At 42.8% G+C, this 27498-nt stretch overlaps 1 protein-coding gene across 6 annotated transcripts in view; it reads left to right on the top strand.

Moving 5' to 3' along the window:
* MICU1 (mitochondrial calcium uptake 1) overlaps positions 1-27498 on the top strand; it is a 229765-nt gene that overhangs the window by 138022 nt on the left and 64245 nt on the right. For all 6 annotated transcript variants that reach the window (XM_002718431.5, XM_051823786.2, XM_070057806.1 and 3 more), the window contains one exon: positions 11629-11826. In XM_002718431.5, coding sequence (XP_002718477.1) covers positions 11629-11826 — 198 coding nt within the window. The remainder of the gene's footprint in view (positions 1-11628; positions 11827-27498) is intronic.

Raw genomic sequence — 27498 nt, 5'->3', positions numbered from 1 at the left:
ATGGTATTGTGATCTGTAATGATAACTACTTCTTCATTCCTGGTAATGATAGTTCCCCTTCCTTTTGTTTATCCCATCAGTTGTGGGATTTATCAATTTTGTTGATATTTTCAATGAACTACACTTGATTTTGTTAGTTTTCCTATGGTTCCTGTGTTTTTCTAATTAGTTGATATTTTACTTTTATTTTTTTACTTCCACTTACTTTGAGTTTACATTTTAAAACTCTTAAAATGGTACATTGATTTGAAAATTTTCTAATTTGAATGTAAGGATGCATATTTCTCCCTGTACTATTGCAGTAGTCTCACAAATTTTGATATCTAGGTTTTTTTTTTAACTTTTATTTAATAAATATAAATTCCCAAAGTACAACTTTTGGATTATAGCAGCTTTTTTCCCCCATAACCTCCCTCCCACCCGCAACCATCCCATCTCCCACTCCTTCTCCCATCCCATTCATTGATATCTAGTATTTTTATTATCTGTCATTTTTAAATACTTTATATTTCCTGTGACTTCCTTTTTAATCTATGTATTTAGAAGTATTTCTTTTAATTTTCAGATATTTGGTTTGTGTGTTTTTTAACCTATGTTACTACTGATTTCTAACTTAGTCTATAGTCATCTCTTTTCCCTTACTCTAAAGTAAATCTTTTATAAACAGTCTTTAAGAACCCAAGTGAGTTTTGCTTTTTTACCCATTTTTATAATATCTGACTTTTAATTGGTGTGTTCAGTCCATTAACATTTAACATAATTGTTGATTTGGTTGGATTTAAACGTATTACTTTTACTATTTGATTTCCAATTTTTATTTTTATTCCTGTGTTCCATGTTGCTACCTTCCTTGGGATGAAATTTTTTAAAATTTTCTTAAGAATTCTGGTTTCTTATATCTGGCTTTCAATTGTTTTTATTTATTTATTTTCATTTTATTTGAAAGACCAGAGCCAGTGCTGTGACATAGGGGATTGAACTGCCATCTTGCAATGCCAGCATCCCATATTGGCACTGGTTTGGGTCCCACTGTTTCATTTTCTATCCAACTCCCTGCTAATGCATCTGGGAAAAGCAGTGGAAAATGGCCCAAGTATTTGGATCTCTGCTACCCACATGAGAGACCCATATGAAACTCCTGGCTCCTGGCTTCAAATTGGCTCAGCTCCAGTCATTGTGGCTATTTGAGGAGTGAACCAGCAGATGAAAGATTCTCTCTCTCTCTCTAACTCTGCCTTTCAAATAAGTAAATAAATAATTTTTTAAAAAATTATTTTTAAAAAACATGGAAAGAACTGAAAAGAGATTTTCCATCTGCTGATTTACTCTCTAGAGGCCTGCTGCAACAGCCAGGACCAGGCCAGGCCAAAGCCAGGATCCCAGAATTCAGTCCTGGTCTCACATGTGTACGGCAGGGACCCAAGCACTTGAGCCGTCTGTCATCTGCTGCCTCCCAGGGTATGCGTTTGTAAGAAGCTAGAGTCAGAGCCAGAGCTGGATGTAGAAATTGAACCCGTGAAGCTTTCTTCTTCTGGGGATTTCCCCCTCACTTATTGTGGCTATATTGCTTCAAATTCTATTGTGTAGTTTTTCAAATCAAAAAAACCAAAGGGTTCTTACTGTAGTTTTAGGTAATTCTTTCTTTTAAAAAAAAAAAAAAAGATTTATTTATTCTAACTCTGCCTGTCAAAAAAAAAAAAAACATTTATTTATTTATTTGAAAGGCAAAGTTACAGGGAGAGAGGAAGAGACAGAGAGAGAGGTCTTCCATCCACTGGTTCACTCCCCAGATGTCCAGAGCTGGGCCAGGCCAAAGCCAAGAGCCTAGAACCCTATCTGAGTCTCCTATATGAGTGGCAGGAACCCAGGCACTTGGGCCATCTTCTACAGCTTTCCCAAGCACATTAACAGGAGATTGGATCTGAAATGGAGCAGCTAGGACTCAAACCAGTGCCCATATGAGATGCCAGCTTTGCAGGCAGTGGCTTTTCCTGCTGTGCCATAATGTAGGCCCCTGTCAGTAATTCTTGTAAGACACATACTGGGGACTTCCGGGCTGAAAGTGATCTACAGTAAGAAATTCATCCAGTACCATTTCTCAGCTCAACTCCCATCTGCCCATGATCTTTCAGCAGTGTCTTCAGTGAGTATTGATGTCTTTCATCTAGTATACAGTGGTCATTTTAGGACAGATTGGCTGGAGAGGAACTACTGACATTACCAGAAGTAGATTAAGGACTTTCAAGTATTAAATGCTAAGAGAAGGCTTCCAGTGAACCTAAAAGCAAGAGGGAAAGAAATAAAAGGGCAGGGTACAAGGAAAGGTGAAGAAAAAGCAAATACAAAAAGAATAAACGTGGTTTTAAGATACCCTCAGGGGTTGGTGCTATGGCGTAGTGGGTAAAGCCACTGCCTGCAGTATATCCTATATAGGCACGCTGGTTCAAGTGCTGGCTGCTCCACTTCCGATCCAGCTCTCTGTTATGCCTGGGATAGCAGTGGAGGATGGCTCAAGTCCTTGGGCCCCTGCACCTGCATGAGAGACCTGGAGGAAGCTCCTGGCTCCTGGCTTCGGATCAGCACAGCTCCAGCCATTGCAGCCATCTTAGGAGTGAACCAGCGGATGGAAGACCTCTCTCTCTCTCTGTCTCTCTCTCTGTCTCTCTCTCTGCCTCGCTGTAACTCTGCTTTTAAAATAAATAAAGAAATAAATCTTAAAAAAAAAGATACCCCTCAGGAGCAAAACTTCTTAAATTCCCTACTCCTATTGTGGACATTAGGTTTCAATTTAGGGCGCATGCACTTTGCTGTTAGCATTGCTGCTGACTTGCTGACTGCATTGGAGCCATCGCTTTCCTATTCTGTTTACTTGTGAGGGCAGGGAGTGCTAACTTTGTTTAATATGATCTCTTGGTTAACTAGCCTTGTTAAGCTGGTATAACTTGTATTATTGATCACAGAGAAGAAAACCAAAAAATAATTATGGGAGTGGGCATGGTGGTGCAGTGGGTTAAGCCACCCTTTGGGAATCTCATCCCATATCAGGCTGCCAGTTTGAGCCCTGGCTCCTTTACCTCCAGTCCAGCTGGCTACTAATACATCCTGGAAGCAGCAAATGATGACTCAAGTTCTTGGACCCTTGCTTCCTGCATGGGAGACCTGGATGAAGTTCATGCTCTTGCCTTCAGCCTGGCCTAGCCCTGCCTTTTTCAGGCATTTCAGGAGTAAAGCAGCAGATGATTGATTAACCTGTCCTCCCTCCCTCCCTCCCTCTCTCTGTCTCCCTCTCTCTCTCTCTCTCTCTCTCCCTGCCTTTCAAGTAGATGAAAACAAACATTTTAAAAAATTATTATTACAAGGTGGCTCTTTAAAAAAAAAAATAGATTGATTGATTTACTTATTTGAAAGAGTTACAGAGAGAGGGAGAGACAGAGAAATCTTCCATTAGATGGTTCACTCTCCAATTGGCCACAAGGGCCAGGGCTGGGCCAGGCCAAAGCCAGGAGCCAGAACCTCTTCTGGGTCTCCCGCATGGGTGGCAGGGGCCCAGGCACTTGGGTCATCTTCTGCTGCTTTTCCCAGGCCATCAGCAGGGAGCCGGATCAGAAGCGGAGCAGCCAGGACACAAGCCAGTGGCCATATGGGATGCCGGCATTGCATGCAGCAGCTTTACCCACTAGGCTATAGCGCCAGCCCCTATAAGGTGGCATTTGAATAAACAGCTCTCCTTGGATGTTTCTCTGCATCATTTTTCTACATATTCCATTCTTAGGAAATATGCTGATTTATTAATTTGAAAATACGATAGGCTTTCATATACAACTTTGTTGTGATTTCCCATGTGGGCGATCAGTGGGATTGCAGCTCACTCATCAGGTTTATCAAAAGTTAAATGGAACCACAATGAAGACCTCAGAACATTTCATCATCACTCTCCTTAAAGTTAGTGTCGCCTGACACAAACTATGTGTGTAACAGCTAGGCCGAGTGCCCATCCCGCAGACCAGTACAGAGTCACTTTTCCAAGCTTCTGCTCCCAAAAGCACTTTGATGACACATAAGCACCGATTACTAGAAAGCGCTAATCAGCTGCAAGTACTAAGCGCGAGTTCTCTCTGACCTTTCTATCAGAGATTTCTTTCCTTTACCCATTTTAAAGTGAATCGTAAAACAGAGTTAACTTAGCAAGAAATAGGTTTTTAAAAAAGAATCTCATAATTGCTTATACTGCATTTACTTCAAAGCCATGACCAAAACAGTTTTTAGTATGAAGATGTCATCTGACAAGTGCTAAGTATCAGTTGTGTGACAGAAGAAATGGAATGGAATTTTATTTCAGAACTGTTTTCTATTTCTCATGGCTTTCTCCATAGCATATGGCATACAGAAAGAAGTTTTATGACTAGTTGAACTGATTGGAGTGAATTTCATGTGATGCCCTTAACAAAAGGTTTCTAAATATGTTTGATGAAAATATTTGCCATCTGAAAAATTGTAATTGTGCCTTCCTTCCCCACACACATGTATACTTGCGGAAACTTAAGTGATACTTAAATTTTTTCATATTTAAACATTTGAGATGATGGGGAGAGAGCGAGTGCAAGAGCAAGCACTTCCATCTGTTGGTTTATTCTCCAAATGCTTGCAACAGCCAGGGCCAAAGCCGCTAGCCAGGAACACAATCCAGGTCTCCCACATGAGTGGCTGGCACCCAATAATTTGAGCTACCGCACTATCCCACAGGGACTGCACACATGGGAAACTGGTGTCAGGAGCCAGAGGCAGGAATTGAAACTGAGTTCTCCAGTGCGGGACATGATCATCTTAACCACTGAGCTAAATACCCACTATCGATGTATGCTGTTTGAAAAGGTTTTCAATGAAATGAAAGGACACTTGTAGGCATTAATGGTTTACACATAAATGGGACAGTGTTTGGACTGTGCTGTGAATAATTGTTAATGAAGGTGCTGTCACAGTAGCCTATTTTGCTAAAAACACTCCTTTTTCTCTGTCACACACACACACACACACACACACTCTCTCTCTCTAACTTGGCCTTGCACTTTTGCTGCTAATATGCACATTTTCTATGGAAGAAAGACTTTAAAATGCTGCCATAGGAAGGATGTCAGCTGCACTATTTACAGCCACAGGCAAAGATTTATATCCTGGCCAGTCCTTTTTTTTTTTTTTTTTTTTTTTTTTGACAGGCAGAGTGGACAGTGAGAGAGAGAGACAGAGAGAAAGGTCTTCCTTTGCCATTGGTTTACCCTCCAATGGCCGCCTCGGCCGGCGCGCTGCAGCCGGCGCACCGCGCTGATCCGATGGCAGGAGCCAGGAGCCAGGTGCTTTTCCTGGTCTCCCATGGGGTGCAGGGCCCAAGCACCTGGGCCATCCTTCACTGCACTCCCTGGCCACAGCAGAGGGCTGGCCTGGAAGAGGGGCAACCGGGACAGAATCCGGCGCCCCGACCGGGACTAGAACCCGGTGTGCCGGCGCCGCTAGGCGGAGGATTAGCCTAGTGAGCCGCGGCGCCGGCCCTGGCCAGTCTTGACACTGATGCTCAATACCAGTTCACTAGTATTAGAAAGTTCTTCAGTTCTCACACCCTGGTGGGTAAATGAATTATGCATTGCCCTCAAATAGAAGAAGCTTTGTTCTGATGTCTCTGTCCATTTTCTGTCACTCTAACAGAATATCTGAGACCAGTAATCTGAAAAGAGTAAAGGTTTGGAGCAGGTGTTGACACAACAGGTTAAACTGCCACTTGTGATACCAGTATCTCATTTTGGAGTGCTTATAATTGCATCCCACCTCTGCTTTCCATACAGCTTCTTACTAGTGCACAACTTGGGAAGCAGTAGATGACGGCTCATGCACTCGGGTCTCTGCCACTCACGTGGGAGATGCGGACGGAATTCCTGGCTTCAGCCTCACTCAGCTTTGGCTGTTGTGGGCATTTAGGGAGTGAAGCAGCAAATGGAAGATTTTCTCTCTCTCTCTCTCTCTCTCTCTCTTAAGATTATTTATTTGAAAGAATTACAGAGACACACAACCTGGTTCACTCCCCAAATCACTGTAACAGCCAGGGCTGGGCCAGGCCAAAATCAGGATCCAGGAGCTTCATCTGAGTTTCCCACATGAGTAGCAGGGGCCCAAGTACCTGGGCCATCTTCCAGTGCTTTCCTAGGCACATTAGCTGTGAACTGGATTGGAAGTGGAACAGCCAGGGTTTGAGCCAGTGTCCATATGGGATGCCAGCACTGCGAACAGCAGCTTAACCTGCCACGCCATAGTGCTGGCTCCAGAAGATATACTCCCTCTCTCTCTCTCATTCTCTCTCTCATTCTCCATCCCTCCCTCTCCCTCTCCCTCCCTCTCCCTCTCCCTCTCTCTCCCTCTCCCTCTCCCTCTCCCTCTCCCTCTCCCTCCCTCTCCCTCCCTCTCCCTCTCCCTCTCCCTCTCCCTCTCCCTCCCTCTCCCTCTCCCTCTCCCTCTCCCTCCCTCTCCCTCTCCCTCTCCCTCCCTCTCCCTCCCTCTCCCTCTCCCTCTACTTTAAAATAGAGGTTTATTTATCACAGTTCTGGAGGCTGAGAAGTCCAGGGTTAAGGTGCTGGTATCTGGTTGAGAGCCTGCTTGCTGCTTCCTAGCGTGGCAGGGGCATCACATAGTGAGAAAGAGTAAGCTTGCTGGCCCCGGTGTCTTCTTACAAAGCCACTAATGCCATCCTGGGGGCCCCACCCTCATCACCTGATCTAATCCTAATGACCTCCCAGATGTGTCACCTCCAGATACTGTCATGTCATGAACTTTTGTCAAATTTCCCTCGTTATTACTGCTGCCACATTGCCAACCTAATTTCAGCACATGAATATGGGGGAGAGGGATGGGGTACATTCTAATCTTAGCTTCTGATTTTCTTGTATTTCAACTTAAAGTCTTGAGATCTTCAATTTAAATAACTGTAAATTTCATTGTATACCTGTCTTGGAAGTCTTCACATGCATGAGACATAAACATCAACTAATTTTATTTACATTGATATAAAATGACCCCAGGAAGAAAGTCATAGCTACACTATTTATGATAATAACTTAGGTTATATGAAGCCTTAGAGATAATATACTGTAACTTTGCATTTTTCCTGTGGAAAAATAAAGGCTCAAACCTGCCTCAATTCTGCTTTCACTACAGAATATCAAAATCAGACCCCATGTCTCCAGATTGCCCGTGAAGTGTCTTTCAGTTTTATTGTTCCATCCTGTAGAGCCAGAGTTGTTTGTTCTTCATAGCGCACAGTTTGACCTACAGAATGATGGTGCATTCTTACTGAGATACTGCCTACAGTAGATTGTTCATTGCAAAGCCTTCATCTCTAACTCTTTTCACCTTTGACACTTCAAAACCCACATTCTTTTAGGTATACTTCACTGCTTCCTTTAGAACTTTTGCTATAAGAATATCCCAAAATGGGACCAGCATTGTGACACAGGGGTTAAGCTGCAGCCTTCAGTGCCAGCATCCCACATGGGCACTGGTTCCTGTCCTGGCCACTCTACTTCCAGTCTAGCTTACTGCTAGTGTACCTGGGAAAACAGCAGAAGATGGCCCAAGTCCCTGGACCCCTGCACCCATGTGGGAGACCTCGAAGAAGCTCCTGGCTCCTGGCTTCGGCCTGGCACAGCCCAAGCCATTATGGCCATTTGAAGAGTAAACAGTGAAAAAAAATTCTCTCTCTATCTCTGTGTGTGTGTGTGTGTCCTTCACTTTGTAACACTGTCTTTCAAATAAACACATAAATCCTTTAAAAAAAAAAAAAAAAAAAGCTTCCTTAGGCCAGCACTATGGCATAGTGGGTAAAGCCTCTGCTTGCATCACCGCCATCCCATATTGGTACCACTTCATGTACAGCTGCACCACTTCCAATCCAGCTCCCTGCTGATGGCCAGTGAAGGATGGCCCAACTACTTGGACCCCTACACTGGTGTGGGAGACCCAGGGGAAGCTTCTGGCTCCTGGCTTCAGATGGGCCCAGCTCCAGCCACTGGCAGCCATTTAGGGAGTGAACCAGTGAATGGAAGATCTCTGTCTCTCCCTCTCTGTGGTGCTACGTCTCAAATAAATACATAAAATTTAAAAAAAAAAAAAGATTATCCCAAAATTGGGGCACGATTTGGCCTAGAAGTTAAAACATTTGTTGGGATGCTTGCACCCCGTATCAGAGTCCCTGGCTCCATTTCCAGTTCCTGCTTCCTGCTGATGCAGACCCAAAAAGGCAACAGATTATGGCCCAAATAATTGGGTCCCTGCCTCCCACTTGGAGACTTAAATTGAGTTCCCAGCTCCTGGCTTTGACCTGGCTTAGCACTTGCCATTTGTGGTTATTTGAGGATTAAACTGGTGAGTGAGAGTCCTGTCTTTGTCTCTGTCTCTCGCATTCTCTCTCCCCGCCCCCATCTCTGACAATAACTAAATACATTTTTAAATGGTAACCATTAATATGAGGAACTTAAAAGATTTTAAAAAGAATATGCCATAACTCTTTATCCAAAGAAGTTATGGAACATGTACTCTATAGAATACTATACAGCAGTAAAAAACAATGAAATCTGATCATTTGCAACAAAATGGAGGAATCTGGAAAACATCATGCTGAGTGAAATAAGCCAGTCCCAAAGGGACAAATATCATATGTTCTCCCTGATCAGTGACAACTAACCGAGCACCTAAAAGGAAACCTGTTGAAGTGAAATGGACACAATGAGAAACAGTGACTTGATCAGCCCTTGTCCTGACTGATGATGTACAACTTAATACTTTATCCCTTTTAGTATTTTTTTGTTCTACTTAATACTATTGGTTGAACTCTGTAATTAACACACAATTATTCTTAGGTGTTTAAATTTAACGGAAAAGTGATTTCTGTTAAATATAAGAGTGGGATTAAGAGAGGGAGAAGATGTACAATTTGGGACATGCTCAAGCTGACTTGCCCCAAATGGTAGAGTTAGAAACGTGCCAGGGGATTCCAATTCAGTCCCATCAAGGTGGCAGGTACCAATGCCATCTCACTATTCCAAGTGATCAATTTCAGTTCACAATTGATCATAATGATAGGTCTAAGAGTCAAAGGGATCACATAAACAAGACTAGTGTCTGCTAATACTAACTGATAGAATTAAAAAGGGAGAGAACAACCCAACATGGGAAACGGGATACACAGCAGACCCATAGAATGGCAGATGGCCTAATAAGAACTCTGGCCTCAGAATCAGCCCTTAAGATATTCAGATCTGGCTGAAGAGCCTATGAGTGTATTATAGGCATGGAAAGCCAAGATATTCTGGCAAAAAAAAAAAAAAAAAAAAAAACAAAAACAAACACCTAAATGAAAGATCTCTGCAAGTGAGATCCCAGTAGAAAGAATGGGCCATCAAAGAAGGAGGTACCTTTCTCTGAAGGGAGGAGAGAACTTCCACTTTGTGGCCTTGTCGAAACAAGATCAAAGTCAGCGAGCTCAGGGGCCTTCCATGGTCTTGGCAACTCATGACTAGAGCCTGGGGAGATTGCTGACACCTCAAACAAGAGTGTTAATTTGTTAAGTCAACAACAGGAGTCACTGTGCACCTATTCCTCATGTAGGATCTCTGTCCTTAATGTGTGGTTCAATGTGAATTAATGCTATGACTAGTACTCAAACAGTATTTTGCACTTTGTATTCTGTGTGGGGGCAAACTGATGAAATCTTTACTTAATATATACTAAATTGAACTTCTGTTTATAAAGATAATTGAAAATGAATCTTGATGTGAATGGAATGGGAGAGGGAGTGGGAGATGGGAGGGTTGTGGGTGGGAGGGAAGTTATGGGGGGGGAAAAAGCCATTGTAATCCATAAGCTGTACTTTGGAAATTTATATTTACTAAATAAAAGTTAAAAAAAAAAATTTTGAAATATCTCCTTGCTCTCTTATTCTTATAATTAATATAATGTTCTTGTGGGAAGGAAATTCTTAACATTTTAACAGTATAGTGTACCATTGATCTTTATTAATGGGATCTCAGCGTTATGTTAGTCTGAAAGGCAGTGATGGGTTTTGCTTAAATCAGAGTGATATATGATGATGTGCCTAATCAAAATGGTAATAACAACTGTGATTTGTTGAATGTTCTTTCCATGGAAGACTCTTTAAGGATATTAGCATACATGCATTATCTCTCATTCTCACAACCACCCCGTTAATACAAAAAGTTCTGTTCCCATTTTATCAAAAGAAACTGAGTCAGAAGGGCTGAGTAGCTTGCCCATGTAGACATGACCAGTAATTTCTGCATTTGAAAAGGTCTTTCCTGACCACAAGGCTTTTGCTCTTTCTACTTCATCATACTATTATATGCTCAACGATTACTCAACAAATTAGGAACATATAAGAGCATTGCATTTTTTTTTATTTCCTCATCTTTATTTCTTGGAAATGTTGTTTTCTAAAGACTGTTTTTATTTAATAAATATAAATTTCATAGGTATAGATTATGGAATATAGCAGTTTTTCCGAACAATACCCACCCTCCCACCCCCACTCCCTCTCCCATCCCATTCTTCATTGAGATTCATTTTAATTAGCTTTATATACAGAAGGCCAACTCTTTATTAAGTAAAGATTTTAATAGTTTGCACCCACACAGACACACAAAACATAAAGTACAGTTTGAAGACTAGTTTTACCGTTAATTCTCATAGTACAACTCATTAAGGACAGAAGTCCTCCATGGGGAGCAAGTGCACAGTGACTCCTGTTGTTGATTTAACAATTGACCCTCTTGTTTATGACGTCAGTGATCACGTGAGGCTCTTGTCATGAGCTGCCAAGGCTGTGGAAAACTTTTGAGTCCACAGATTCCGTCAGTATTTAGATAAGGCCAAAAGCAAAGTGGAAGTTCTCTCCTCCCTTCAGAGAAAGTTACCTCCTTCTTTGATGCCCCTTTCTTTCCGCTGGGATCTCATTCACAGAGATCTTTCATGTAGGCCATTTTCTGCCACAGTGTTTTGGCTTTCCAAGGGCATTGCATTTAATGAAATAGATTACTGATGAGGTAAAATTCTTGGACAAATACATGATTTAAACTGTTTATAAAACACCTTTAGCATTTCAGTAGCAAAACACAATAGGAATTTGTTTATTCACCCCCATAAAGTTTAAAATGAGCGATGGATAAACAGTCTCCAAGCATTCATTCAGGGACCGAGGCTCTTTACATCTTGTGATTCTGCCAGCCTCATGTGGCTTCCCAGATAGAAAGAGCTTGGAGAACCATACTTAGATGGTTTGTATGGGCAAGGCCTAACGTGACATATGACTTCCACTTGCATTCTGGTGGCTAGAACTGGGCTCTGTAACCATATATCATCACAGAGCAGACTGTGTAATAAAGTCTGCTGGTACCCAGGAAGAAGAGGAAATGAGTTAGGGAAACAGCTGGCCAGTCTCTGCCATAGAATCCTTCATGTTTACACTGTACTGTTTAAACCGTGTAGGCAAATAGTAAATAAGAGTTGTTATTCTTACTTTTCTATATTCTTTCACTTTGTAATGTTTTTCTGGATGGGGGTTTGACTCTGTTTTAGGTCCAGAGCATCATTCGCTCCCAAACCAGCATGGGGATGCGCCACCGGGACCGCTCTACCACTGGTAACACCCTCAAGTCTGGCTTGTGTTCAGCCCTCACAACCTACTTTTTTGGAGCTGATCTCAAGGGGAAACTGACAATCAAGAACTTCCTCGAATTTCAGCGTAAACTTCAGCATGATGTTCTCAAGCTAGAGGTAGGTGGTCCTGAGACTTCAGGAGATCTAGCATGTATACACTCAGGCGGGCCTGTGCTATAGGCATTCATTCATCTCCCTCCTGCTGTGCAGCCTGATTGGTTTGAACCTTATCAGTGACAGCAGGTAGGTAATAACACATTCTGTGAAAATGTCAAGGAGTAATGAGACTCTGGAACAGGGAGCCAACAACGTCTAAATTGAAAAGCTTAGATGCCTTTGGATGCCCCGGCGGAGGGAAGAGGTTCCGGGGGCTGAGTGGTTCTCAGCCTGAGCAGATCTCCCCGGTTTTGTTAATGTGTGAAAGACACTAGAAGGTGATGGGGGATGGGAGGATTGGGGAATAATATGTAAGCCTTTCTATCAAAGTTTATGAATACCAACAGCTGGAAACACAAAATGTCAGAATATGTATGCCTGAAGTTGGAAAGGGATCTTCCTGTGTTTGGGGAATGATGAGTTTACTTTTCCACTTTTAGACCTTCATGCTATTTGGTCCCTGGACACAGCTCTTTAAGAGTATTAGTATTTTCAGTATTTTCTCCATGTGTGTTGAATTAAGTACATTTGAGGTTAATTGGCTGTTGGTTCTGTTCAATTCAAAACATTCATCAGCTGCATCAATGTGTATATATACTTATGTCTGGACACAAAAAATGAGGTTTTTAATTTCTTGATATTTTAAAATATTCTCTTTATGTGGGTATTTTTCAACCTCTTCTTTTGTTTCAATAGATGCCCTACTTTACTACTGTTTGAAATTTCCATTACGTACTGTGACTAAAAACACCAGAAAACATTGGAAGAAAGTGCTACTTTGTCTTGTTTTTAAAGATTTATTTTATTTACTTAAAAGGCAGAATTACAGAGTGAGCTTCCATCCGCTGGTTGACTCCCCAAATAGCCATAACAGCCGGAGCTGGGCCAGGCCAAAGCCAAGAGCCAGGAGCTTCCTTTGGGTCTTCCACATGGGTCAAGGGTCCGAACCCTTGGGCCATCTTTCTCTGCCTTCTCAGGCACATTAACAGGGAGCTGGATGGAAAGTGGAGCAGCCAGCCAGGTCTTGAACCAGTCCCATATGGCTGCGGTAGTGCTGCAGGCAGCGGCTTTACCAACTACACCACAGTGCCGGCCCTCTAGTTTGTTTTTAAACCATGTTTTCCACTTTTATCTGCTCTTCCTTCTTTCCCTGAGATTCTGATGCACTGATCACACCTTTTCCACCCCCCTGACTGAGTTGAAACAGTTTGAAAAATTACAGCCAAATTCCAGTTATCCATAAGAATGCTGTTCAGTGTTCACACTCTAGGAGAAAAGCAGAAAGACTAGTAATAGGAAGGATCACATCAAACCTTAAATGTGCTTTTATAATTGATTTTTGAAAATGATATAATTTATACTCGAGGGGCTGGCGCTGTGGCATAATGGGTGAAACTGCTGCCTGCAGTGCTGGCATCCCATATCAGCGCCGGTTCGAGTCCCAGCTGCTCCTCTTCTGATCCAGCTCTCTGCTGTAGCCTGGGAAAGCAGTAGAGGGTGGCCCAAGTCCTTGGGCCCCTGCACCCACATGGGAGACCTGGAAGAAGCTCCTGGCTCCTGGCTTTGGATTGGCGCAGCTCCAGCCATTGAGGCCAATTGGGGAGTGAACCAGCGGATGGAAACTTTCTCTCTCTCTCTGTCTGTCTCTCTCTCTGTCTGTCTGTCTCTCTCTCTCTCTCTCTCTGCTTCTCCTCTCTCTGTATAACACTGACTTTCAAATAAAGAAATCATTAAAAAATAATTTAAGAATTTACCTCCAAAAATAACTCAAATAATGGAGTTCTGCAGTTGTTCCAGAGCTTCTTGTGGAGGCACTTGTAGCCTCCTGATGGTGGCAGGTGCTGCGTGGATACGGAAGTCAGTGAATGCTGCCTGCGTTGAGCGGCTCCACAGCTCCCCGTCCCAGTTCCCTCAGCGCTGGCGGGTAGGTAACTTCCTCTGTCTAGTGCAGACCCGAAGCTAAGGAAGTATCAGGAAAGGGGCCAAGTGGGTGCGTTTCAGCAGCTTGTCTCCGCTGCGTGCAGAGCAGTGTGATACATCAGCCTAGCTAACTGTGCCAAAAGAATTCAACAATAATTGAGGCAAACCTGATTATTGGGTCAGCTCTTCATTAACCACAAGAGTAATCATAAAGCAACCAGAAAACCTCAGTTTCTTAGTATTCTAGTTAGCTGAAGCTTTGTTTTTGCCTGGTTATACACAGAGAGCTTTCTCTCCAGGATAACCACAGTACTCTGGTTCTTGCCAGTTACCTTGCCACATTAAACCATAGGAGATAATCAGCCTCAAAATAAAAGTTTACTGGAGCCAGCACTGTGGCCCAATGAGATAAACCACAGTCTGCAGTGCCAGAACCCCATATGGCACTGGTTCAAATCCCAATTGCTGTACTTCCAATCCAGCTCCCTGCTAATGCACCTGGGAAAGCAGCAGAAGATGGCCCAAATCCTTGGGTCCCTGCCATCCACTTGGGAGACCTGGAGGAGGCTCCTGGCTCCTGGCTTCAGCCTGGTCCAGTCCTGGTCTAAGTGTGATCCCATCGGGGCAGTGAACCAGCAGATGGATGATCTCTCTCTCTATATATATATATCTGTCTCTATCTCTCTCTCTGTAACTCTGACCTTCAGATAAATAAAAATAGATCTTTTAAAAAAATAAAAGTTCACAGAATGATTATATGTCTAACAGCATTTAAGCATTAGGCTTTTAGAAGTTTATTTAGAAATCTTAATGTTATCACATTATCTGAAGTAATTGATACCAGCATTTCAGATTTCAGATTGCTTGGGATTTTGGAATATTTGCATATACATGATGAGATATATTGGAGATGGGACTCGGGTCTAAACATGAAATTCATTTAGGTTTCATGTATACTTTACGCACATTACCTTAAGGTAATTTTATGTAATATTTTTAGTGCACCTGCATTTTGACTCCAACCCATCACAGGCAATCAGGTGTGGAGTTTTCCACTTCTTTCGTCCCATCAGTGCTCAACAAGTTTGGGATTTTGAAACATTTTAGATTCTAGTTTGTGTGTGTGTTTTGAAAGGCAGAGTGACAGAGAGGGAGACAGAGGAAGAGATCTTCTAACCACTGCTCCAAACCCAAATGGCCACAACAGCCAGGATGGCCCAGGCTGAAGCCAGGAACCAGGAATTCCATCTGGGTCTCCCACATGGGTGGCAGGAGCCATCTTCAGCTGCTTTCCCAGGCACACTAGCAGGGAGCTGATTTGGAAGCAGGGCTGCTGGGACTCTGACTGATGCTCCAATATGGTATGCCGGCATCAGCATTGATAGTGCCATAATGCAGGCCCCAGGTTATAGAGTTTGGGGCTAGAAATGTTTGACCTATATTTTCACTCTAAGGAAATTGTGTTTTGTCCATTGTTTTATGTTGGACTGGGTATTTTTATATATAAAATAAAGGGATACTTGAAAATGTGGAAAAATGGAAATGAAAATTTAAGGAATTTTGGAATTTTTGTGTTTTTTTTCATAATATGCAGTTTTCATGTACTTTATGAAGTTTATGTAAGGATTTCAAAGTTCTTACACCAAAACAAACATCTTTTAATTCAGTTTTCCCTGAACTTTTTGAAGTGCTCTCAAAGATGCTATAATAAAAAATATATATGTAAGTATACAAACTTAACTTTGTGAAGTTTGCATCCTTATAGGAATATTCCCATATATTTCTCAGAGTATAAAAGGAGTAGGTCTTGTCCAACAATTGCTGTGTAAGAGTTGTGGTGTATTCTGCTTCAGGTCGTATGCCATGGTCCCCAAGTATGCATACCCAGACTGGCCATCTTTGGAAACATTACAGCGTCATCCAACAATATCAATTATTTAACTTATAAATTATATAATTACAATTTAACCTAGAGATCCATAAGATGTAGTTACAGAATAAAGCACACAGTAGGACAGTACTTTTAACAAACTTTGAAGAGCAAATATGAGGTCAACCAACAGGCTGAGTAGGTGCCATTCTGACCACAATGTGGCCCAGTACTCATTCCAGGAGTTTAGAGATAGTTCATAGGATTTTTACCTTGTATTCTGAGATCAAGTACAACTGAAAGCTCATTAACATGCTATATAGATTGCCAATGAGGTAAAAAGTTACACAGCAGAGGAGAGATTTTATACATGTGTCATTTGCATATAGCATACATCCACATGCAGAAGAAAAAAGAAATAAAAGGCAGTTTATCTAAGAAACTCATTCTAGAAGGCTCCCTTATGTTTGACATTGGTTTAGGATTACCTGTAAGCATTTGACCAAGACTCTCTAATTACCAGTAAACAACTCTTCATATGAGAGGACTTATAAACTCTTTTTTGAAACAAACTAACCTAATAAATAGTAAGCGTTCTATAAGTGGTTATTAATCCTGAATTCTTTCTAAGTAATGGCACAAGTCTAGTGAATATGTACTTGTGTATCCATAGATCCTTATTTAAATTCTCATCACTCAGTACTGTGTCTTCCCAACTAGATTTGTATTTCTTTGAAGTAGAAATAGCAGAAAAAGGGGCGGTGCTGCGGCTCACTAGGCTAAGCCTCCCCCTGCGGCGCCAGAACCCCAGGTTCTAGTCCCGGTTGCCCCTCTTCCAGGCCAGCTCTCTGCTGTGGCCCGGGAGTGCAGTGGACGATGGCCCAGGTGCTTGGGCCCTGCCCCTGCATGGGAGACCAGGAGAAGCACCTGACTCCTGGCTTCGGATCGGCACAGCGCACTGGCCGTAGCGGCCGTTTTGGGGGTGAACCAACGGAAGGAAGACCTTTGTCTCTTGTCTCTCTCTCTCTCACTGTCTAACTCTGCCTGTCAAAAAAAGAAAAGAAAAAAGAAAAGAAATAGCAGAAAAAGCATAATCTTTAGTGCTAATGATACCTTGGTTAAAATTTTGGTTCTGCCACTCACTGGCTGTGTAACATTCGATGTGTCTTGGAGCCTGAGTTCTCATTTGTAAAACAGAGCAGTGCTTGAGATGACCTTTGTTAGGGGCTGAATTTATTCCCCCCAAATTCCCATGTTGAATCTGAAATCACAGGACCTCAGAATGTGAATGTATTTGGAAGTAGGGCCTTTAAAAGGTAATGAAGTGAAATCGAGGCCATCGGGGTGGGCCGTAATCCAAGCTGACAGTTGTCCTTATAGGAAGAGGAAATTTGGACGTGCAGAAATACAGGATATAAATGTACAGCGGGAAGTGTGAAGAGGCAGCCAGAGGGCTGCCATCTGTAATCCAGGGAGGGAGGCCTCAGAGGAAACCAGCGCTGCTGTCACCTTGTCCTGGAGCACCGCCTCCAGAACCCTGGAGAAGTGAACGCTGTGTTGTCTTCCCTCCCAGTCTGTGTGCTTATGGCAGCACTGTCAGACTAACGCTGTGTTCCTTCCTCACACCGGTTGGCTTGTGTAGTATACATTTTTTTGTTTGGTTGGTTTTTGTTTTTTTAAAGATTTAATTTATTTATTTGAAACAGAGTTACAGAAAAAGGTAGAGACAGAGAAGTCTTCCATCCGATGGTTCACTCCCCAGTTGGCCGCAACGGCCAGAGCTGCGCTAATCTGAAGCCAGGGCCAGGAGCTTCCTCCGGGTCTCCCAAGCGGGTGCAGGGGCCCAAGGAAGGACTTGGGACATCCTGTACTGCCCTCCCAGGCCACAGCAGAGAGCTGGATCGGAAGAGGAGCAGCCAGGACTAGAACCGGTGCCCATATGGGATGCCGGCGCTTTAGGCCAGGCCGTTAACCTGCTGCACCGGCCCTTGCATGTTTTTACCTTTTTCTGTGTGCCTTCTGCCATGGCAGTGGGCATGTAGTACATGTTGTCTCAGCTGAGTGATGGGAAGCCCCAACTTTCGTTTTGAAATGAGTTTCTGATAAAACATCTGGAAAATGGCAGTAATTTCTGTTTTTATGAAGCACTTTTAATTTCACTTTTAAAAGTTTGGGTAATTTCTCCCCTCACTGTGTTTGAAATGCAGTCTCACCACCACAGCTGAGAGGAAAATAGCAGTGATTAATAGTATCTTAATAACTTTTGTATGGGTTTTATAATTCATCCATTCATTCTGTCTCTTACAAGTTTTATTTCATTGCTTATCTTCTTATCTAAAATTCCAGATAAAAGAGATTGATTGTTCCAAAGTTTTTCTGTGTTTTTCTCACAAAGTAGCTTTCAGACTGAAGAGAATGCTAATAATCTTTGCAAATTTGGTTTCCAGAAGGGTCAGGGAGTAGCCCATGCATATTTACTGAGTACCCACTCTGAGCCAGATACTTTACGTTTATTACAAGCCTTCTTTGTTTTAATTCTCATCAACCCTATCAGATTTGGTGGTATTACACCCATGTTCCACATTCAGAAGCTGAAACCCAAAGAGGTAAAAGACATAACTATTATATTATAGAGCCAGGATTCCAGTTCAGGTCTGTTCCACACTGTGTTTTAGGCTAAACTCTCTCTGCTCGTTATCTCATTAAAGTTACTACTTTTGGTTGGAGATAAGGTCTCTGTGCCTTTGGGGGGAGGGAGGCTCTAAATAAAAAATTAAAAAAAAAAATGATTAGGAACAGAAAAAGGCTAAATTTCTACAGTCTCCTTTTCCCAGTTCCCTTGCTGCTCAAATTGAGTCTTTTAAGTTAAAAGAAATCCACTGTTCTGGGCCTGGTGCTGTGCCATAGTAGGCTAAGCCTTTCTGCCTGCAGCCCGGCATCCCATATGAGTGCTGATTTCAAGTCCCCGCTGTTCCTCTTCTGATCCTGCCCTCTGCCAACGGCCTGGAAAAGCAGCGGAAGATGGCCCAAGTGCTTGAGCCTCTGCACTCATGTGAGAGACCCGAAAGAATTCCCTGGCACTTGGCGTTGGATTGGCCCACCTCTGGCCTTTGCGGCTTTTTGAGGAGTGAACCAGCAGGTAGAAGACCTCTCTCTGTAACTCTGCCTCTCAAATTAAAAAAATATATATTTTTCTTAAAAATCTGTTCTTTTGTTTATAAAATCCTAACTAGCTCTTGAATTATTATTATTATGTTTTTTGACAGGCAGAGTTAGTGAGAGAGACAGAGAGAAAGGTCTTCCTTCTGTTGGTTTACCCCCCAGAAGGCTGCTACAGCCGGGGCGCTGCGCTAATCCAAAGCCAGAAGCCAGGTGCTTCCCCCTGGTCTTCCATGCGGGTGCAGGGCCCAAGCACTTGGGCCATCCTCCACTGCCTTCCCGGGACACAGCAAGGTGCTGGACTGGAAGAGGAGCAACCGGGACAGAATCCGGCGCCCCGACTGGGACTAGAACCTGGGGTACCGGCGCCGCAGGTAGAGGATCAGCCCAGTGAGCCCTGGCACCAGCCCTTGAATTATATTTAGTCATGAGAACCATTAACTTATTAGATTTATCTTAAATTATTTGAGAGAGAGTGAGCGAGCTAGGTCGATCCCTTTTGCTTTTAAACTGCCCAAGTGCTTACAGAGCCAGGAGCAAGGAATCCAGTCCAGGTCTTCCATGTGGGAAGCAGGAACCCAATTACCTGAGCTGTCAGCACTGCCTCCCAGGGTCCCCACTGGTGGGAAACTGCAGTCAGGAGCCAGAGCTTAGAATTCAACCCAGGCTGTCCCATGTGGGACACAGTTATCTTAATTGCTGTCTTAATTACTATCTTAATTGCCCACCCCCATACAAAATTTTTTTTACCTGTTTTAATATCCTTAATTCTGATGTATTTGTTTTGTTGTACCCTTTTTTCTCCTCTGATAACTCAAAACACATGGGTATAAAAGAATGCCTGAAGAATGGATGGTTGGATAAGATTGCAAATCAGGTCTTTTGGTGGGTTTTGTCCTTTCCTTGACTGACTGAATGTCAACCTGACTTGACTGACTGACTGACTGTCAACCTGATTGTCAAGTTTTTTTTCTTCGCCAAAATTGTGCTTAAACATCCCACTACCACCAGCCTCTTCAGATTTTTACCTCTCTTGGAGCCCCCTCCTGACCACTGTGCCAGGAGGTCTCTGACATATATATATATATATATATATATACACACACAGACACACACACACACACACACACACACACATACCTGGTTGGGTTTTAAAGCTCTGTTTTGAAGTTTGTATAAATTCCATCTAAAGCTGCTGAGGACTATTGAGCTGAGTTCCATGGAGACAAGTGCCAAGTCTAATTCCAGTTAATATATTCATTAATTTCTGAAGACTGAAGCAAGTAGGATGTCAGTCAAAAATGAAAAGTAATAGAAAATTCTTTTGAAGAGTATGATTAATTTTAATTTGGGGGAGAAAGGAGAAAGGGAGCTGTCATGTAAAAGAAAAGCAAAAACTAATTTATACAAGAAGGAATAATCCAACTCCAGAATATAAAACAAAGGAACTGAAAAGTACTGTCTGATAGAATTGCAATCCATAACGTGATCTCTTTTGTAAATTGGGGTTAACATGCTTATTTTATAACCAATCATAGTGCCACATTTTAAGGGGGCATGAATATCAATTATCCAAGGGGAAGATGTGATTCAAAGGTTAGCAATAACTGTCATATATTCCCAGTCTTCAAGGAACAAAAATATTGAGGGGCCGGCATTGTGACACAGCAGATTAAGCTGCCCCCCATGATGCTGGCATCCCATATGAGCACTGGTTCAAGTCCTAACTGCTCCGCTTCCAATCCAGCTTCCTAGAAATGCACCTGGGAAAGTAGTGAAAGATGGCCCAAATGTTTGGGCCCCTGATGCTCAAGTGGGAGACCTAGATGGCATCCCATGCTCCTGGCTTTACTCTGGCCCAGCCCTGGCCACTGGGGCCTTTTGGGTAGTGAACTAGCTAATGAGAGATCTTTGTCTCTCTGTAACTCTGCCTTTCAAATAAATAAATAAATCTTTAAAAAAAATTGAGATGCCAGTGCTGTGGTTATGGGTTAAGCATCCTATATGGGCACCAGTTCAAGTCCCTGCTGCTTCTCTTTCAATCCAGCTTTCTGTTACAGCCTAGGAAAGCAATAGAAGATAGCCCAAGTGCTTGGGCCCGTGCACCTGCATGGGAGACCAGGAAGAGGCTCCTGGATCCTGGCTTTAAATTGGTCCAGCTCTGGCCATTGCAGCCATTTGGGAAGTGAATCAGCACTTGGAAGACCTCTCTGTCTGTCTCTTCTTCTTTGTAACTCTGTCTCTCAAGTAAATAAATGAATCCTCCCCCCCAAAAAAAAAAAATTGGGGTTAACTAGATTTGTTCAATCAGGAAGAAAGAGACAAAGAACTATGCAAATTATTCTCATCTGTCAATAAGAGTAAGAAGAGGATTTAATTTATGTTCAGTATTAAGTTTTGAAAAATATGTAACTATAGGGTCCGGGCACTGTGGTGTAATAGGTAGGGCCACCAGGGTCCTGGCTGCTCTACTCAAGTCCTGACTGCTCTACTTCCAATCCAGCTCCCTGCTAATGCACCTGAGAGCAGCAGCAGATCATCTAAGTTCTTGGGCCCCTGCACCCACATGGGAGACCTGGAAGAAGCTCCTGGCTCTTGGCTTCAGTCTGGCCCAGCCCTGGCCATTGCAGCCGTTTGGGGAGTGAACCAGTAGATGGAAGATTTCTCTCTCTTTGCCTTTGCCTCTCCCTCTCTGTAACTCTGCCTTTCAAAAAAAAATTATATATATATATATATATATATATATATACACACATACACACACACATATATATATACAACTGAATGATTAAAAGTGCCTCCAGTGATTGTAGACTCACCTACCCTTCAGGAATGGGTTTTTTTATTTTGTTTTCTGGGAAAGTGACTCCATTAGGTAACCTCAGTGATGAGAATTAACTCAGTTTAATTAAATGTAATAAGCAAATGAGATATTCAGTGGGATTTCCTTTAGCCTATTCTCCCATTTTTGCCTCTACAACACAAAATGTGGATCTCCCATTCTTAGCTCTTTCACCTTGAATTTTCTTTTTGTTTTTAAAGATTTATTTTTTATTTATTTGAAAGACAGAGTTACAGAGAGAGGTAGAGACAAAGAGAAAGGTCTTCTATCCACTAGTTCACTCCCCAGATGGCCGCAATGGCCAGAGCTGCGCCGATCTGAAGCCAGGAGCCAGGAGCTTCTTCCCTGTCTCCCACACGGGTGCAGGGGCCCAAGGACTTGGGTCATCTTCTTCTGCTCTCCCAGGCCATAGCAGAGAGCTGGATCGGAAGAGGAGCATCCAGTACTAGAACTGGCGCCCATATGGCATGCCAGCGCTTCAGGCCAGGGCTTTAGCCCACAGCACCACAGCGCCGGCCCCTCACCTTGAATTTTCCAGAAATCATTAGAAGGGTTACTTGTACTTATCTTTTTTAGGTATTTATAACCAAGTATATATTTAAATGGTCTTTTAAAAAAGAACGATAAAGGTAACAATAATGACTGTCCCTGTAGAAAATTACTTTTATATTTAATTACAGTGGTAAGATTCTTTCATTGGAACATTTTTTTCTAGGAAACATAAAGCGCTTAGTCAACATGAAGAGTTCTATCCTTTATAAACTCTGTCACAGACAAAAAGAAATCTCTTACTCACAGTAGTTTAATATTGCAAGTTGTGGGGAAAGATGAAAAGTAGAACTCTGGTATGTCTCAGTGTCCATTCCTCCCAGGAAACATTTTTTGCCTCCTAAGCAGTGTCATTATTCCAAATACATACAAAATGTTTTATGACTTGGAATTCTTTCAGGTTATTTCTTTTGGTGACTTATTTCTTACGTCCAAATAAGCATTTATCCACTAAAAATTAATAAATTGTAGCAGTAACATCATCCATCCAACCTGATAGTCTTTCTTTGTTTAGACATCATGGAGTTTTAAGAAAATAACTGTTGCCTTGAAAAATACACATGTATGTATTTGGATAAAAACTAATTTTCTTTAATAATTCTTTTTAAGTTGGTAAGCCATGGCTTGATATCAGCCCTCTTTGAGACTAATTTTATTTTCTCTCTCTACTGTATATCATGGAGTAGGTCCAAAATCTTTCCCTGTGAGACTAGGTTAGCTCTCCGGGTAAGCTAAAATAAAATAAATAGCCGGCGCCACGGCTTACTAGGCTAATCCTCCGCCTAGCGGCGCCGGCACACCCGGTTCTAGTCCCGGTCGGGGCGCCAGATTCTGTCCCGGTTGCCCCTCTTCCAGGCCAGCTCTCTACTGTGGCCTGGGAGTGCAGTGGAGGATGGCCTAAGTACTTGGGCCCTGCACCCCATGGGAGACCAGGATAAGTACCTGGCTCCTGCCATCGGATCAGTGCAGTGCGCCGGCTGCAGCGCGCCGGCCGCGGCGGCCACTAAAGGGTGAACCAACGGCAAAGGAAGACCTTTCTCTCTGTCTCTCTCTGTCTCTCACTGTGCACTCTGCCTGTCAAAAAAAAAAAAATAATAAGATTAATTAATTAAATTCTGAACTCTAATTTTTTTAAGATTAATTTTTTATTTGAAAGAGTTACAGAGAGAGAGAGAGAGCGCGAGCATGCTTCCACTGCTGGGTCACTCCCCAAATGGCCACAACAGTCGGAACTGAGCCAATCTGAAGCCAGGAGCCAAGAGCCTCCTCTGGGTCTCCCACATGGGTACAGAGGCCCAAACGCTCAGGCCATCCTCTGCTGCTTTCCCATAAGCACCAGTAGGGAGCTGGATCAGAAGTGGAGCAGCCAGAACTCGAACCCACGCCCATATGGAACACTGTCACTGCAGGTGGCAGCTTCACCTGCTATGCCACAACACCAGCCCCCAAAGTCTGATTTAATCTGTAGTTTCCTTTATTCCCTCTAGCACAAATTTTCCATCATTGGTAGCTTATAGATTCTCTGGCTATAGAATGTCTGTGTGATGTAAAGCTCTTTTGACATTTTAAATGCAACCTCTATGATGCCTTGCTAATTACTCAATAAAAATGTGAGAGTGATACTTTGTTCTTAAATATGTTCTGTGGCCATGATTTTTAAAAGGCTTTAGCACTTCTGAATCTGACCTTGCCTGCTGATGCTGAAGTGCAGAAAACTGTTAGATTGATATTATTCTTTGATTTGCAAATTACTTTGCAATTCCGGAGTCAATGATGCCAGGCATACCTTTGAAATACTTGGCAATCTCTAGAATTTCATGTCATGAGATATCTTTAACATTCTAAGTTCATTTTAAACTGGCCGCAAGGAAAAAGGAGTTCATAAATAAATCAGGGAGATTTGATCTTTCTCCAGTGAAAAGCTTTCCTCAATCTATCATTCAAGGAGTCTTAGCAACTGTTTTTCAGTAGATTTCAGATGCTTCTCAATTTATGAATGAGCTTTTTACCAGTGTGCAAAAAGTTCAAAGGTCGTTTGAAATTTATCATGCAGGCATAGTTAAATTTTTAGTTTCACACACAACATTTAACTTATAATAGAGTTGAAATGCAATACAGTAAAACAAAAAGTGGTATCTGGGAAGCTGATTGCAAGTTTATGGTCCCTTGTCTGATTCCCCCTGCAACCATCATTGGGTGTAAACCTGTAGCAGTCTCAAGCATTTCAACAAAAGTTTGAGTGCACCTTACATAATAAAAATAGTTTGCCATGAGCCAGGCGCTGCTCTCAGTGCTTTATATGTGTCCTTTCATTTGATCTTCAGAAAGCTGTGAGGTTGGTACATAGAGGTTAAATAACATGCCGAAAATTTCACACATAATAAAGGAGTAGGGGGCTGACGCTGTGGTGTAGCAGTAAAAGCCACTGCCTCCAGTGCCAGCATCACATAGGGACGCTGGTTCAAGTCCCAGCTGCTCCACTTCCAATCCAGCTCTCTGCTATGGCCTGGGAAAGCCATAGAACATGGCCCAAGTACTTGTGCTTCCAAGAAGCATAGAAAGGCAAGATAAATTGACCAGAAATTCTTCCCACTGTTATGAATACAGTACTAGAGATAGATGTATAGTGTGATGAGAGTGCATAGTGAGGCGTGTCCATCAGTCTGCGAAGTAGGAGGGCAGGCGAATTTGCCCAGAGGTGGCATTATTGGAATTACTTCTCTTTCTGAAATTCATTTCACGTGAAGAATAGGGTGGGCAATTTTCATTTTCTCTTTGTTCAGTTCCAAAAGAGATGAGAAGAGGCGAGGAAGTGCTGAGTAATGCTGGGACTGGAGCCAGAAGAGAGAATGACCTTTCTTATCGCATCTGTCCCAAGCCAAGCTAAAATTAATACATCCTCTGAATGTTCTCATGTTGTAAAGGGACCCTGTGCCCTCAAGGCTGGATCTGCAAAGATCGTTAAGAAACAGATGAAAATTGGGCAGGATAAGAGGAGAGAAACTTTATCTACGTTTATATAAGGTTTCTGGAGGACCTAGCTGAGCCTAAAGGCAGATCACATTTATCCTCCCCATCAGACTTAGAATGAGGAAGCAAGGACAGAACTTTGCCTCCAGGGGACAGGCATTGTGGCACAGTGGGTTAAGCCATCGTTTGTGATGCCTGCATCCGTATTGCATTGCCAGGGATTGATCTGCCTCTGATCCAACTTGCTGTTAGCATATACCCTGGGAGGCAGCAGATGATGAATCAAGTTCTTGGATCCCTACCACTCACAGGAGAGACCTGAGTGGAGTTCCGGGCTCCTGGCTTTGGCCTGGCCCAGGCCTGGCTGTTGCTGGCCTTGGAGTAAAACAGCAGGTGGAAACTATTTCTCCCTCTCCCCCTCCTTCCTCCCATCCCATCTCTGCCTCTCAAATAAAAATAAAGTTTTTTAAAAATGATATGGTATCGGAGTAGGTCTTTTTATTTATTTATTTTTAAGATTTATTGTTTTATTTGAAAGGCAGAGCCAAGGGGCGGGGAGGAGGGGCGGCAGAGAGCACTTCCATCTGCTGATTCACTCCTCAAATGGCTGTAACAGCTAGGTCAGAGCCAGGCCAAAACCAGGAGCCCGGAACTCCATCCTGGTCTCTCACATGGATAACAGGGGTCCAAGGTCTTGGGCCATCTCCACTGCCTTCCCAGGCATGTCAGCAGGAAGCTGGAGCAGCCAGGACTTGAACCCATGCTCTGACATGGGATGCCATTGTTATAAGAGCTGACTTGGCCCACTGGGCCACAATGCTGGCCTAGGTCTTTTTATTTTTATCTCCTGTGTAGCCATCTTTAGCTACAGATACTTTTCAAAATTCTGATCTTTGAAATTTATGGACATTTTAAAATAATTAGGGCTAATGATGACTGTGCTATAGAGTGGGAAAACACTTTGCTTTTCTTTGTTTTCTTTTTTCTTTTAACTAATTTGGCCTCAGTTAACTAGTAGATCCAATTTTTTTCTTACTTACAAGAAAATGAGTTTTTTGAAAAACTGCTTTAGCCTGTAGCCTTGTTCCACAGCTTTACAGGAATCCAGGAGTCTAGACAGCATCTTGGGAAGCAGAGCGAGCTTTGCAGTAATTTGTGAATAAATAATGCATTATGTACAGCCTGTTGATTTCATACTCTAGGGAAATGCCACTTAGGATAGAGGGCCATACATTATATCAGATTGTTATCTCCTCAGTTCCGTTAACAGCACACAAATGACTATTTGTCAAGTCTCTTTAAGTTCTCATTATTGAATGCCTTTTCTCTTCACATCTCCTCCCACCCCCAGCACTCTCCTTATTTGTTTCATATCAGTCTATCACAGTCTACTATAACATTAACTGCAATGTGTTTTTCCTATTAGAGCTGTTTGGGGGGCAGGCATTGTGGCACGGTTGGTTAAGCTTCCACTTGGCACACCTGCATCCCATATTGGAGTACTTGGAGTTGAGTCGTTCCTCTGCTTCTGATCCAGCTTCCAGTTAATACACACCCTAGAAGGCAGCAAATGATAGCTCAAGTGCTTGGGTCCCTGCCACCACTCATAGGAGACCTGAAAGGAGTTCCTGGGCTCCGAGCTTCAGCCTGGCCCAGCCCCAGCTGTCGAGGGCATCTGGGGAGTGGATGGAGGATCTCACACTCTCTCTCCCTCTCCCTCTCCCTTTCAAATCAATAAAAATAAACTTTAAAAAAATAGTAATGGGGAAAAAAGCTACTTGGACTAATGAAATAGAAACTACTTCAGTCATTGCTTATCATTAGAGAGTCAGAGGTTTGTGCAAAATAGCAGCAAAAGTGCATTCCGGGGAAGAGCAGTGAGTGCATAGAAGGAAGAAAAGAAAAGATGGTACTTCCAGGAAGCAAAGTAGAAGATCATGATGTGCTCTGTACACCGTGCTGTAGGGTTTGGACACATTATCCTGAAAGCTACAGGGAACCATTGAAAGGCTTAAAGAAGGAGGTAGTGCTTTGTTTAGAAGCAGCAGATTTGGCATGACGGTTAGCGATAGTGGCTGAAGATACAGCGGTGGGATTGTTAGCATATAGGGCTCTGTTGATGTAGTGAGAATTGATGAGCTCATTCAAGGACAGTGCAATTTTTTAAAATTTACTTGAGAAAATGAGAGCTCCCATCTGCTAGTCATACCTTCAATGCTCAAAATGGCTGGGGCTGGGCTGAAGCTGGGAGCCGGGAACTCAATCCACGTCTTCCCGTAGGTGACAGAAACAGCTGTTTGATTAATAACTGCCGCTTCCCAGA

This window comes from Oryctolagus cuniculus, chromosome 15, assembly GCF_964237555.1.
Source record: "Oryctolagus cuniculus chromosome 15, mOryCun1.1, whole genome shotgun sequence".
NCBI classification, from domain to species: domain Eukaryota; kingdom Metazoa; phylum Chordata; class Mammalia; order Lagomorpha; family Leporidae; genus Oryctolagus; species Oryctolagus cuniculus.
The sequence above is the reverse complement of the archived record's forward strand: the minus strand, read 5'-3'. Positions and strand labels throughout refer to the sequence as shown.